The following is a 14,434-nucleotide window of genomic DNA, read 5'->3' as shown; positions in this document are numbered from 1 at the left end:
CACATGGGAACATGAATGAGAAAACCAGGCTGGGCTTAATGCTCTCAGCCATCACACTGTGTACTTGAGCTCACTCCAAGGGTTTGTGGGGCTCTGTTTCCCAACGAATGAATGTCAGTATATGGCAGAAGTAGGTGTGGGCCTCTGCTCAAAACACAGCATGGTTAGAGTGAGTGAGTCAAGCAAGTGCTGTGATCACTTTCCCAGGGAATCTGTTGCAGTGACTGATCAACATCTCAGTGAAGAACCTTTTCCTAAAGTCCAATCTGAACTTCCCCTGACACAGCTTGTGCCATATCACTGATCAGCACCTCCCCCTCAGCCTTCCTTCTCCAAGCTGAACAAGCCAAGTGACCTAAACTGCTCCTTTTAAGTCTTGTTCTCAAGATATTTCACCATCTTGGTCACCTTCTTCTGGATGCTCTCTAACAGTTTAATGTCTTTCTTACATTGTGGTGCCCAAAACCACCCCCAGCACTCGAGGTGAGGCTGCCCCACTGCAGAGCAGAGCAGGACAATCCTGTCCCTTGCCCAGCTGGTGATGCTGTGCCTGATGCCCCCAGGACACACTTGGCCCTCCTGGCTGCCAGGGCACTGCTGACTCACAATCAACTTTCCATTGACCCAAACTCCCAGATCCCTTTCTGCAGGGCTGTTCTCCAGCCTTTCATCCCCCAAGTGTATGTATAACCAGAATTACCCAATCCCAGGTGGAGAATTGAGCACTTGCTCTTGTTCAGTTTCATACAGCTGGCAATGGCCCTGCTTTTCAGTCTATCCTGATCTCTCTGTAGCTCACTTCTTCCCTGCAGGGAGTCTTGTCTAGGATCATTGGCACTCTTTACAACTGATTCCTGCATCCAGATCATTTATAAAAACATTACAAACTGAGTACTAGTGTCTGGCTGCCAACCTGAGGTAACCTTATGTAGTGTAACCCTTTGAGCCCAACCTGTGAGCCAATTGCTCACCCAGTGTATCATGGACTTGCTCAGCTGAGTGCTGGACAGTTTATCCAGGATACTGTTGGAGAGAGTACCAAAAGCTCTGCTAAAATCCAAACCCACCACATCTACTGGCTTCCTTTGGTCAGCGAGGTAGATGACCTTGTCATAAAGGAAATTAAGTGGGTTAAGCAGGACTTTCCCCTCATGAATCCATGCTGGCTGTGCCCAGTGACTGCATTGTCTCTCAAATGTTTTTCAATTACTCTCAGAATAACCCTCTATGTAATTTTACCTCGCACTGAAGTGAGACTGGAGGGCCTGTAATTGCCATAGCCTTCCTTCTTACCTTCTAAAAATTTGGGAGAACTGAGTTGAGAGTTGAGTTTCCACCTGTGAATCTCAAAAGATGTGGATTCAATGTCCACCACCCTTCCATGGGGGTTAAGAGCATCACAAACCAGGCCCTGTACACCTAGAACTGCACAGTGGCCAAGCATGCCACAGGGCCTGAAATTGGAGGGGAACTAAAGTGAAGTTATGGTTGATGTATCTAACTTCATAAAACTTTGTAAGAAATATATAATGCCATCCTATATAGATAGGCCATAGTAGGAAAGCTCTAACCCTACTCTGACAGGACCATTGTAAATACTGTAAATGTCCTGCTAAACCATTCCAGGGTTTAATAGTCACTTTAGAGCCTGCAAGACCAATGCATATGCTTAATAACTTAGAAGAGATTTCCAGTGTGATTCACACTTTCCAAACCCTCCTCTACTGTTTCCCTGCCTTACCACAAACAATTCTGCTGTCGTTGGTCTTATTTTCTTCACTTCTCTCTGACTTAGTTTTCTCTATGTCATCACAGAACTTCCTTCTTAAAAGCTCTACTTCTAATTGAACACTTGTTAGATACAGAAAGTGCTTTGAAGGATTGGTATGCAAGAGCAGTAATTGAAAAAAAATTAATTCAGGTTCATTTTTCTTCATAATTTTCTGATTTACAGTTTTCTTTTATCCTCAGATTACTGTTGCTAACTTGTTTATTCTGTGACTTCATATCTGTTAGAGCAGCAGCAGTGTGTCAGCCCTTTCTGGCTCTGGCTGCTGATCCATCTTCTGTAGAGGTGAGATGTAATGGGAACAGAAATTTGTGCAAATTCCAATTTGTGTTGGGTGAGCCATGATCAAGGAGCTGACATGACTTCTCAGAAACCCATTTGCATTATTGTAGCCTGGGATGACCCAGGATTGTGCCTCTGCCTCAGAGTCCCACATGCAATGGGTCTTGATTAAACTCTTCTGACTCAGCCAAGGAATTTCCCAACCAGTTATTTTTACTCTAAAGAAAACCCTGGAGAGTTATACATCTTTGCAAAACAAAAAAGTAACCATGGGACACATATCTCCACCCAGTGTTATCTTTGCCCTTTTTGTGATGTTTAGAATTTGGCAAACTTTGCCAGTTTTGCTTTCTTGAGTCTCATTTTCTGGACTGGGGATGGTTCTTTTCTTTGCCAACCTCAGACTCTAACACTTTACACCATATGTTCAGTGACAGGAAACTCCTACCCTGCAACATCTGAGTCTGGGACAACACCTATTAGGCGGATTGATTATGCAGAATAATTCAGTCCTGAACATATTTTGCTTTTTCCTTCCAGCAGGTCCAAAGATATCCCACTCTAGACCTTGCCAGGCCACAGAATAGACTGGCTGCATCCAGATGGAATGATACTCAGATGATAAAAGGGAGTTCATGGATAGATTCAGATATATCTATACCCTGCATGTTTCCCAGTTTAGGAAAATCTTTTTTTTCAGTGCAGTTCACGGCCAATATAGCAAAGATGATAAAAATTTTATCTCCTGCCAATAACTACATCAAAAGCAGAGTAAAATATAGCATGATTCTAGAGTTAGTTATCTTGCAGTAGTTTTTCAACAACATCAAAAGCAATGACAGTATTGTCACTGTCACAACATATTTCTATAAAACTATGTTTCATTCCCAACCTGTATGTTTTTAGTAATGAATGATGAGCAATAGATTGTCAGAAAAACAAACAACAGGCCCTCATTCTCTGTTTTCAGACTAACTCTTTAAACCACTTTCAGGTTCTTAGATATTCACAGGTAAAGGCTGGTAAAGGCTGGTTTCAGGTGTAATTTACATTCTGCAGGTGTGAAACCTACATTGCAGAGACATTTCATTCCCTGCTTAAGGAGATGGAAGAGGTCATCTATGTAAAAATCACATTCATTCGGAGAACTAAATATGCTAGTGGCTAAGATTCTAAATAAGCAATAGAAGAAATATGGTTTTAGTTTAAAGTTTCCCTAAAATACCTATCAATCATGTATACTTCATTGTTCCAAAGGAATTCCCCATTATTTATTGTTAAACACTAACCAGTCCTAGAAAACAGCTCTTAATAAACTAAACCTTGCAAATATTGAGTCATATCTCTTGTAGCCTGCCACATTATCTTTCAATAATTTTTTTGAAACTTTTTTGATAGATTAAAATAGAAAACATGTGGAGTGACAAAATTCTTCAAGTTTCAGTCCAATGCAGCTTCATAGGAAACAGTTATGGGCACATAAATTGTTCATTCTTTCCAGTATAAGGTGGATTTTGAGATTGTATTTGCCAACATACTGCCCTGCTTCCAGGTTTAATAAATGTTAGGAGAAAAAAAAAAGGTCTGTGGCCTGGTATCCTGCATATCTCTGTTTCCAGAGGCTAATAACCTTTCAGTTAATCCAGTTTATAAATGGCAGAAAGAATCATGGAAGCACATAGTACTGGTACAATTGATTTCTTCTGCTAGAGGAAAAGAAAGCTAACTCACTGCTTTCTAAAATGAAGGAAAAGGTTGTGTCAGTTTGATTTGTTTAAGGCTAATCCTACGGGAAATAACACACTGGCATCTTTAGAGAGACACTTCTGTACTCAGTAAAACATTCTGTGTTAACATTTCTAGATGCAAAATGAGAAAGGAAATATGTCATTGACCAGAGAAGCCAGCTAGTCTTCTGCTTCCCCCAAACTACAGCTCATCTGTGACAGTTTGGTTTCCCCAAAAGAACTCCTTTGAGAGCAAAATTAAATGTTTCCTTCTTTCTTGTCTGCACCAATACAAAACTCATCACATTTCTAAACTCATGACTACACTGTTACCAAGTGACTCATAAACAATTTTTATTACAATTTTTGCCTTTAAAACAAAAATTAAAATAGCTACAATAATAGCTACAATACATCTTGACATTTAGAGAACACTTTGATTTTTGTTTGGTTTTGTTGTCTTATATTTTCTGATGGCTGCTGTTGGTTAGAAAGGAGATTGCAAGAACTCTTGTTTTCCTGAAAATGCAGAATTTCTTAGGTGTTATCCAAATATTCAGGTCTCAAGGCACGAAAGATCCACCAAACATGGAATTGGAAATCAAGACCTCCTACACATGATTTGGTAAAAGACCAACAATAATTACTCCTAAGTTTTTTGTTTAATAAGCAACAAAAATATAGCACTGTCTTTTCACTGACTGTAAATCTCTTTTAGAGTAACACAGAGCTTTCTGGAGTGTGCACATGAACTGGCTGCCATAAAATGATAAAACTACTCCAGCTGACACAGACCTCAGAATTCTTCAGATCCTATGTAGTCTTACTCCCTTTTTTAACCTGGAGCATGCCTGCAGGATGCTTCTTGCTTTTCCTATTAGCTGCCTGCCTCCACTTGCCTAATTTCTTCTGTACTTGCACTATAAACAATTCTCCCATGTTTGAGTGTCCGTTTTCTATTTGTACTCTTGATTGGTTTCTGTAACCTCATCTCAAAAAGTCTTTCAAAACCTCTGCTGATTATCATGAGGGACCCAGTCAAACAGGAACAGGGGTCCCAGGGAAGTGGTCACAGCAGCAGCCTGACAGAGTTCTAGGAGAGTTTGGACAATTCTCTTGGGTGCATAGTGTGACTCTTGGGAATGGTGCTGTGCAGGGCCAGGAGTTGGGCTTGATGATCCTGGTGGGTTCCTTCCAACTCAGCATATTCTGTGACTCCGTGAAACTGTTGAATTTTGGAATGGCTCAGGATTCAGACCATGATGCAGAACTGTATTTCCCAGTTACCCCCTCTTAGTAAAATGCATTCAAACTTTGGATAAGGATTCAATTAGGTATTCCAGTGCTGCTCAAGTCATGTGTTTGGGCCAGTAATTTTGTCTGACTTATACAAAGAGATAGTTGTTTTGCCAAAGATAACTGTAATTATTGGCTGAAATACTTTTATTCATCAATGTGCTCATTTAAGACAGTAAATAAATAGATAAATAAATAACTAAAATCAACAGGCTCCGTCATAGTACAGTATATCTTAAATAAACAATCTTTTTACCATGTGTTGATGATTAATGAATGGCTGTTTCTGGCAAACCACTCAACTGTAGCTCCAGGCATAGGACATCATAAGTTTCCAAAAAAATAGTAACAGCTCCCCTTATACATGCTTCAGACAGCCCCTATACATTGCAGTTTCCATGAAACACAGGAATTTGGACTTGGATGAGTTGATTTTTTATAGGTCAGAGCTTATAGCTCATATAAATTGTGCACACATTCCTCAATGGCACAGGCCTCCCTAATATAAAAACAGATGCAGCCTTGTGTTCATGTGGTTCCTACAGTGTGTCAGTGTTGGATGCTTTATAAAAAAAATATCCTGCAGTGGTTGAAAATGAGCCTTTCTCGCTTCACTAATTCTGTCCCTTTTCCACCCTGCCCACTTCCCCTTTCCTGCTGTAGTGGTGCAAGCATTACAGATGGGCACATCTGACTCTTGTAGCCATCTCCAGCACTTCCACTTTGGGGAAAAACCACAAAAAACACTGTAGCAGCATAACTGGCAGATAATAGGGCACTTCAATTTGGACTTTTTAGCTAGTATTGTCTGGATGCTATATATTTTTTCAGAGCTTAGAAATTAGCCAGCAGGGAGAAAGACCACCTTGCTGTGGCTGTGACACACCAGATCAGGCTGAATATCCCTGAGGATGGGAGATGCAGAGAGCTGGCTCTTCCCCAGGGAGCCCTGGAGTACACTCAGCACAGGGGGAGTTTCTGGAGTGCAGAGCTGGCAGCAGGAGAAGCTGGGGAGGAGGGTGCTCTGCTCTGCTCAGCGGGACTGGGCTGACAGCCAGCTCACACAAGGCATGGAAAGAAAGAGACATTCACTAGGCTGAAAGTGGTGGGTTGAGTTTCTTCAGCTTGGAAAGGTAATGAATGTTGCTGGACTGATGCTGCTGGGAAAGAAGGAAAAGGAGAGAGTTGCTCTTCTTCCTTTTAGAGTGTCTCACTCAGGAGACCTGATTTTCTCAAATTTTGATCTAGTTTATTTGGTTTGTGTTCTAATGCTGCAAAAGGGCAGAGGCCAGAAAATGTTGAGGGAGATCTGTGGGGTCAGAGATAACTCTCTTCTGGTTTAGCTATCACAGAAGCTGCAAAACACAGCCTTGAGGCAGGTCCAGGGCCAGTGCAGGTAAATGCAGGTAACTGTGAGGCTCTTGTAGTAGTGCCTCTTGTGTACTCACTTCCATTTCTGAAACAATACACATTAAAAGAGGTGAGTGACAGAAGATAACTACAGTAGAGAGGTTGGCTGAAAAGCAAGCAGAAGGTGAAGGAGGAAAGGGTAAAAATACTTGGATGTGCCACAGACACTGGTTCAAATAGAAAAACAGAGAGAGACCTGCACAGTTACTATGGCCTTCTTATAGAGCTATGAGAAATCACTCTGGAGATGCTGTGATACCTTTGGATGTAGCTGATTTATTTACCTTGCTTGATGTTACGCTCTCTTCCAAAGACAATGTTATTATTCCAGTGGCATCACCTACTCAGATCTGTGTTTAGGCAGGCCTAGCTGAAGCTCACCAAGACTATTAAAGGGCTGCAGCATGTGACACGTGAAGAATCTTCAGAGAATTGCTTTGGCAAGACTGAGATGGAGGAGACCTTACTGCTGCCTTTAACTCTCATCAGAGCACATGGAAAAGAAGACACAGCCAGACCGTTCTCAAAGGTGCACCGATAGGACAAGTGGCAAATGTAAAATTCTGACCACAAGGAAACTAATTTTTTCATCAGGAAGCTGGTCAAACTCTCAAAGACTAAGCCAGAGACTGTGCAATCTTCATGCCTAAAGATATTCAGAACTCATCAGGCAAAGCCAAGACTCACCTGGTCTAGCTGGATACATTTAAAGCAACACCAGGATGAAACGCATTCCAGAGGGTTCTTTCAACCTAATTTATTCTGTGACTTTGTGACCTAAACAATTATCTTCTGGTTTAGCTCCCATAACACTCTTATAATATTGATAGCTTTGTTTAAAACAAGGAACTTTTCCTCATTAAACTGCTTTTAGTGTTCTTTGTTGAAACAGCGTCTGAAAATTTTTATTTTGTCATTATTATTTTTACTCTTATTGCAGACAAGCTGTCTTGAAATACACAGCTGAACTGAAGAAACAAGAACATAATGACACTGACCCTCCTTCCTGGCTTGGATATGACTGGAATGGTATCATAACCACCTTCACCAAAAAACATAGATCAGAGCCTGAAAAAACAAATTCAAAACGAAAAAATGAAGAAATTGCACAGCATCTCCACAGTTCAAGGGTTTCTCTAGAGCATGAAAAGACCACTGTGTTATTTTTTCTTAAAACTAATCACACTTTAATAAAAGGCCATTTGTTGCATTAGTAAGGAAGCATTGAAAATCTTTCTCACAGGAGTATGAATGCCTTCAAGCAAGACAACTGCACTCAGACAGCACTGCTAACGCTCAGATGTTGATTCAAGCTGTCTTCATCTTTCAATAATGAAAGTTTTTGTAGTCCCGTGCAGAGTAAGCAATGAACAAATCTGCATGTGTTTGAGGTTCTTGTTTGCCATCAAGGTCCTCTCCAGGACATAAACACTCAGACTCCCCAGAGAACTTCACACTCGATGTGGCTGGTGCTCATCAAGTACAGCCTTCTTGAGTAATTGAGAGCAGTGAGGAGGTAATGACTACAGATTGTTTAATACACAACTACACCCATACATTCGAGCACAGTTCTCCACTTCTCAACAGTCACTTGTGCACCCAGAGCCCTCATTCTCATAAAAGCCTCTTGGGCTGAGTCTAACTCTCTAAACAAGCTGATCTTCATGTCTGCAGATCTGAACTGGGGGCTGGCTGGCAGCTGAGAGCTCAGGATAACAAAATTAAAGGGAGCACAGATGAGAAAAGTGTTAAAGTATAAATTTGCTCCAGTTACAAGAATGTCTTCTCATCAAATGGACAAAAAAGATATATGGACAAGACAAAAACATCACCCAAGCGATTTGCCATTCAAATCCTAATTGCTGACAACCTACCAATCTTCTCTTGTCTTGAGAAAAATACAGTTTCACCTCATTACAGCAGAACAAGACATTGTTCATTGCCTTTGGGGAAATTCCCAAGGATCTGTCCTCCTTCAGCTCATTCTTGACCTTTATATTAACATTCTAGCTGATCTCAACATTTATTAGCTTGAAATGAATATAATCGGTAGCTTTAGTGGTAGCACAGTTTTTCTGCTGGCTTATTTAAACTTCTTAAAGGAAGTAACTAACAATCCTGATGCTTAATTTCTGCTAGATTTAGAAAATTAATTCATTCAAAGCCTGAGTTCAGTTTCTTTTGAATATAGAAAAAACAACATGTTTTCTTACTACGTTATCCCTTAAACTGCTGGTGCAGCAGTCCCAAAAAACACAACCTTAATCTCAGAGGCTGACAGGCTTTGTATTCCAGGTGAATAATGGGACCATTAAATGGATTTGATCTTGAGAAATATCTACTAGACTGTTTTTATGCTTTCACGTGGTGTGAATTTTGAGGTGCTTTTTTCACTTTGGCTGCAGCAGGGCATAGAAATCATCAGTTTCAAGTATTTTTCTGGATATCCAAAACTATTACAAATTTATTAATTTTGTAACTTTTAAAAGTATAATAACTGATATCTAGTAACATTGTAATGCCATTAGTAATACTATTAGAAATGTTTTATATATTAGTGTTTATATTAAAAATACATATAATTTTCCATACGCATCAATGCCCACCTCATCCCAACAAACAGTACACACAGCATTTAACAGAATGTGGAGTTTTTAACCACCCTGAATTATAGTAGAAATGCTGCTCTTGACTCTTGAAGTCCATTAGCCAGGACCAATTATACCTCCTATGGCATTCTATGGCAAAGGAGAAGTTAATTTCATAATGTACCAATATGACCTAAAGTACATACATATATAGATATATATATATATATATATACACATATATATATACACAAAGCCTCAGCTGACAGTCTGAACTCTATTCAACTATTCTCCATCCACTCAGCTGGCAGGGATTCTTACATTTCAGCTTAAAACACAAATTTCATTACTTCTTTTATAAGGTGCCATATAGAGGTATGGAAAGGCTTTTAAAAGCTCCATTTACTTTACTGTGTGTTTGTATAACAGTAAAACAGACTCCTCCACAAAAATCAGGCCTGCCCTTGTGCAGGGTCTACCTGCTCCCCTCCCTCCTCTGCCTTCCTGCCTCCAAGAGCTGACTGGCAGCTTTGCAGGACAGACCTCTAAGTCACTAGAAATGCAGCAAACAGATTCCAGTTCTCAGTTACTAGGCCAATACTTCCATCCTATGGCAGCTTTTCCTTCAGGGGAATGTTCAAGTGGACTCTTACCTGAAGTCCCGTGGGTGGAGTGTTCCTCCTTGAAATCAGCCAGATCCATTGCACTTTTATTTATTTTAAAAGCTTTTCTCTGCAGACGAGTAGTGGTAGACATAGCTATTTCTATCCACAAACAAGCAGTTCAGGATGACATGGAGCAAGTTCTGCCATTTTGCAGAAGTTCTGCCATTTCACTCTATTTTTACTCATAGAATACTCATTGACCAGGCAGAAACTGCTCAGGGTTCAAACACCAAATGAGAAGACCACATAAGAACACCAGTTCTGAAAGCAATTTTATCCTATCCGTGATAAAATTTGAACGAAGAAAACTCTCTGCATTTTGCATAAGCCAGCAGAATTCCCACAGTATTGAGACATATAATTTAAAAGTATAACACAGCTTGCAAAGCATGTCATCTTAGAAGTGTTGAAAATGATTTTTTTATTATTAAATGACAACTCCAAACTTTTGTTTGAAAGTTACCAGCTTTTAAACTGATATGGTAAGTGGGTCAAGTTATATAAATTCTGAATATGTAAGATAATCTTGTTCCTAAAAGACACTAAAAGTAAACCAGACTGTTTAGCACCAGCATTGTCACAGGCAAATCTTGGGTTAAAATGCTCTCATTTTTAATATTGTCTCTTTTTTATATTAAGAATATACATCAAAAAAGTTTCATAATTCTACAGAAATGTTCCTTTGTAGTTTCTTGATTTAATCTCTTTGGCCTATTTCACCTTTAAGAACTCTTCAGCTTGACAGACTGGATCCAGCTTTGGCTTTTAAGACACACTTTGCCATTTTGTGTGTCAGCCTTAATCCATTTGTCTGTTTCATCCCTTTGATTCATGTGACCTGGAAAAGAGAGTTCTGTTAGTTTAATCTGACACACAGTAAACATATCATCTTCACATTGTCATTTTTTTCCAAGCTCCCTGGAAGCACTTATAGCACTTTTATTTCATAGAATTTGTGTACTTTTAGCAGAGGCTTCTGACATTTCCTTCTTGATATAGTTTTAGTGCATTATTCAAATTTCCCATAATACATCCTTGCAACAGAGTAGTGGTTTTTATTCTCCATGGGCAGTGGTGGGCCCACCCTGGAGCTGGCTGGCTCTGTAGGACAAGGGGAAGCTTCTGGCAGCTTCTCACAGAAGGCCCCTGCTATCAAAACCTTGCCACACAAACCCTACATGTACTGGCTTTGTCTGGGAGAGGGTTAATTTTTTTTACAGTAGCTAGTATGGACCATGTTTTAGATTTGTGCTGAAAACAGTGCTGACAATATATAAGATTTGTTATTTCTGAGTGGCCCTCGCACAGCATCGAGGCCTTTTCTGCTTCCAATACTGCCCTGCCAGCAAGGAGGCTGGGGACACACAATGATCTGGGAGGGGACACAGTCAGGACAGCAGACCCCAAGTGACCAAAGGCATATTCCAAACTGTATGGAGTCATGTTCAGTCAACAGAGCTGGCAGAAGCAGGGGACATTGAGACTGATGGCATTTGTCTTACCCTGTTACATGAGATACAGGCCTGCTTTCCTGGGGATGCCTGAACACCTGCCTGCCCTGGGAAGTAGTGAAAGAATCCTTTGTTTTGCTTTGCTTGCATGCACAGCTTTTGTTTAATCCATCAAACTACCTTTACCTCAACATCTCTTTATCTCAACCCATGAATTTTCTCATTTTTAATCTTCTGCTTCTCTCCCCCATCCCATTGGTGGGGAGTGAGTGAGTAGCTGCCTGGTGCTCAACAGCCAGTGGTGGGTAAATCATGTCTTTACATGAGATACTAATCTGACTAAGTAATTTGAAAAATTTTGTTATTGTAAATACTGAAAAGAGATATGGTAAGATCTGATTGTCCAGATGACCAGATATTTTGCTACTATTACTGTTTCCTTGTGATAATGTCCTAAAAAAACCCCACAACCTGAGGTATCTGTATCCTTACATGTCTCACATAAACTTAGTATTCACAGTCATGTTCTGAAAAGCTCACTGTATAACAAAGAAGAGAGTTCAACTTAGTCTCATTTTATAATTAAGAAACTGAGGCCAAGAGAGACTAAGTGACCTTCCAAATTTATACAAAAGATTTGTGTCCATATTGGGAATTAAACTGGGATCTTTTAAATCCCAAATCAGTGCCTTTATCACAAGATCAACTTTCACTTTGGTTTATCTTTACAAAATGCAATTTATTATTACTTCAGTGTTCATTTAACTGCATGAATTCTAAGTTTAGAACTAATTTGAGCCTGGAATAGCAAGAGGGATGGCAGGAAAGCAGATTCTAAACCAACTTTGCAATCATGCTCTGCTCTGACCTGTAACACAGCTGAAGTTAAATTTTGGCCACAGCAAAAACAGTGGCAAAACTCCAACTGACATCACTGCATTGGTTTCCACAACTCAGGCCTATGTGCCAGAACTTTTCAATAGCATTTCAGTGCTTTAGTAGTTCTAAGAGAGATTCATTTAGTTTATGGGCCAAATCCAGAGCAATTCACAATAGGATGAGGTATGGTTTGGAAGTACAGAGCTCTCAGAGGAGTCCAACAACGTCACAGGCACTTCAGTGTCCACTGTTATCAGACTCCAGCACGCCTTCAGGTGTCTCCATGGGGATGTCCTAGTGCAATTTCTGCACTCCTGACTGCTCCAGACACCAGCAGTCTCAGTCACACTCAGTCTCAATATCATTCCTACTGTAAAGCAGAATCCACAGACCTACTCAGTATCTAACTGCAGACTTAAATCTGTGATGATCACCACCAAGTTGGACAAATGTGTTGTACATGAAATCCATCAAAATTTGAAAATCCAGTTCCTCAAAGCTTTTCTGAACCGCTTATTTTCAAAAGTATTGTATCAGAGAGTACAGAACAAAAATGAAAATAGAACTTCTCTTTTAAGCATACATAGCCTTTAAAATGTATCAGCCTGATTTTTAAACAGGAAACAGCCTGCAGATGACAAAAGATTGAACCAGCCAAGAAGTATAAAGGAAACCTCCAGTTGATCCTTTAACAGAGCTGTAGAACAGTAAAAATACAGCTTTGTCTCCTAAGGAGAGAGGACACAATAATTGCAGGGCAGAGATATATTTCCAGAAAGTGCATATTGGAGTGCTTGGTCCCAGTTCCTCTCTCTCATGTTTTTCTGACTATGGCTTGTACTTCTGTACAAAGAACAAACACAGAAGCACAGAATCAGTGCTATAAATGAAGTTTCATGCACTGCTTATACCTTGGCAAAAAAGTTAAAGAAAAGTCTAGGGAACACAGAAACATATTTACAAGAGCCATTTTAAAGCTCAGTTGTTGTCTGAGCTCTGTTTCTCATTTTGCTTTTGCTATGCAAATGTAGAAAAATGTTTTGTTCCTTATACTTCTGGAAATTTGCCTGTGAGGCAAATATTAAGGTTACTAAGCCCATTAAGGTTAGTAGCAGGTTCAAAGATATTTAAGATATTTAAACAGCTTTATGTATGAGGCACTAATGAAGCAGCAAGGTTTAGTTGGAGACCTTTTGATGACCGCTTGGGTCTTAACTGTACTCACTGCTTGTGCTCTGAATACTGTGAGCACGTAAGTGGATTCTGAGGGAGACTTTGCTAGCTTGATTAAATCACAAAAGTAAATAGCCTCCTGGATTGCAAATGAAGGGGAGGTGGGGAAATTAATTTCAAAACCTTCCAGTCAAGAGAGAAGCATGAGTTCAGGAGAAGACAGATAGACCATTATGCTGTGTGGCTACCTTTTCAACTTAATGCCCAGGAAAAGGTTGGGTTTTTTCCTCCCTCCTCAGCATGTGGTGTCTAAAGAAAGATAACACCTTTTCAGGACTTTACACAGTCAAGTACTGACCAAGTTTATTTACTTGCCTTCCTGGAGATTGGAGAAGTTGAGAGCTCTATTTTCATACCATAAAACACAAGAAGAGGCTCATATTTTAAGTGCTGTTCATTGGTAGTGTTAGGACTGTGGTGTATGTCAAAAGCCTGTGAACAGCTTGAGTTGAATGCAAGCTGAGACCAATAAAAAACTGTAGGATAGCATCTCATCTAATGTGTTTAATAAAAGTTGGATGAACTTTCTATTTTACTCAAAGGAATGTAATCTTTTCCAGACACAACCTGGGCCTTTGTTTATTTTTTAAGATATTGCTTAAGGATCAAGGCTTCACAGAGGGCAGTGTGTAGAGGGACACTGTAAAACAATGCTCTTCCCACTCAATTCTAGTGGCCAAGAGTCAATAAAAACTGCTTCTAAGAAAGAAGGAAAGTTCTGAAGTGCTTTGAGAACAGACAAAACGGGGGGGCCATGACAGCAGATAGTGTTACTCCTGGGATCAGAATTCTAACGTTGACTGCAACAAACCCAAGACAGCTGCACAGTGGGAGAAGCAGCTCTACACTTGGGCAGCTGGTAAGCTTCAGATAAAACCTGAAGTTTCAGCAGACTGACATAATACAAGCTACAGTTATTTCCCTTTTAAAGGCAAGTTGCTTGCCTCACGTTATTCACTGCCCCTTCAGCTGTGTTTGTATTCAACCCTCGAACTCCAGGCAGCTAAAAACACAGACATTACCTTCAAGTAAACAATATAGAATTTCTCATAATGAAGACTCTTAAAACACATCCATCCATAAAGCTCTGTGTATGGTATAGGAGACTCATGCA

At 40.0% G+C, this 14,434-nt stretch overlaps 1 protein-coding gene across 1 annotated transcript in view; it reads right to left on the bottom strand.

Annotated features, from left to right (window-relative positions):
- Positions 1 to 10,154: 10,154 nt before the first annotated feature.
- FAM185A (family with sequence similarity 185 member A) overlaps positions 10,155 to 14,434 on the bottom strand; it is a 34,442-nt gene continuing 30,162 nt past the window's right edge. Inside the window, exon 8 of the mRNA XM_085040154.1 lies at positions 10,155 to 10,595. Coding sequence (XP_084896280.1) covers positions 10,480 to 10,595 — 116 coding nt within the window. The 3' untranslated portion in view covers positions 10,155 to 10,479. The remainder of the gene's footprint in view (positions 10,596 to 14,434) is intronic.

This window comes from Lichenostomus cassidix, chromosome 1Aa, assembly GCF_008360975.1.
Source record: "Lichenostomus cassidix isolate B80296 chromosome 1Aa, HeHo_3.0, whole genome shotgun sequence".
NCBI classification, from domain to species: Eukaryota; Metazoa; Chordata; class Aves; order Passeriformes; family Meliphagidae; genus Lichenostomus; species Lichenostomus cassidix.
Note: the sequence above shows the minus strand (reverse complement) of the source record. Positions and strands in the feature narration are given on the sequence as shown.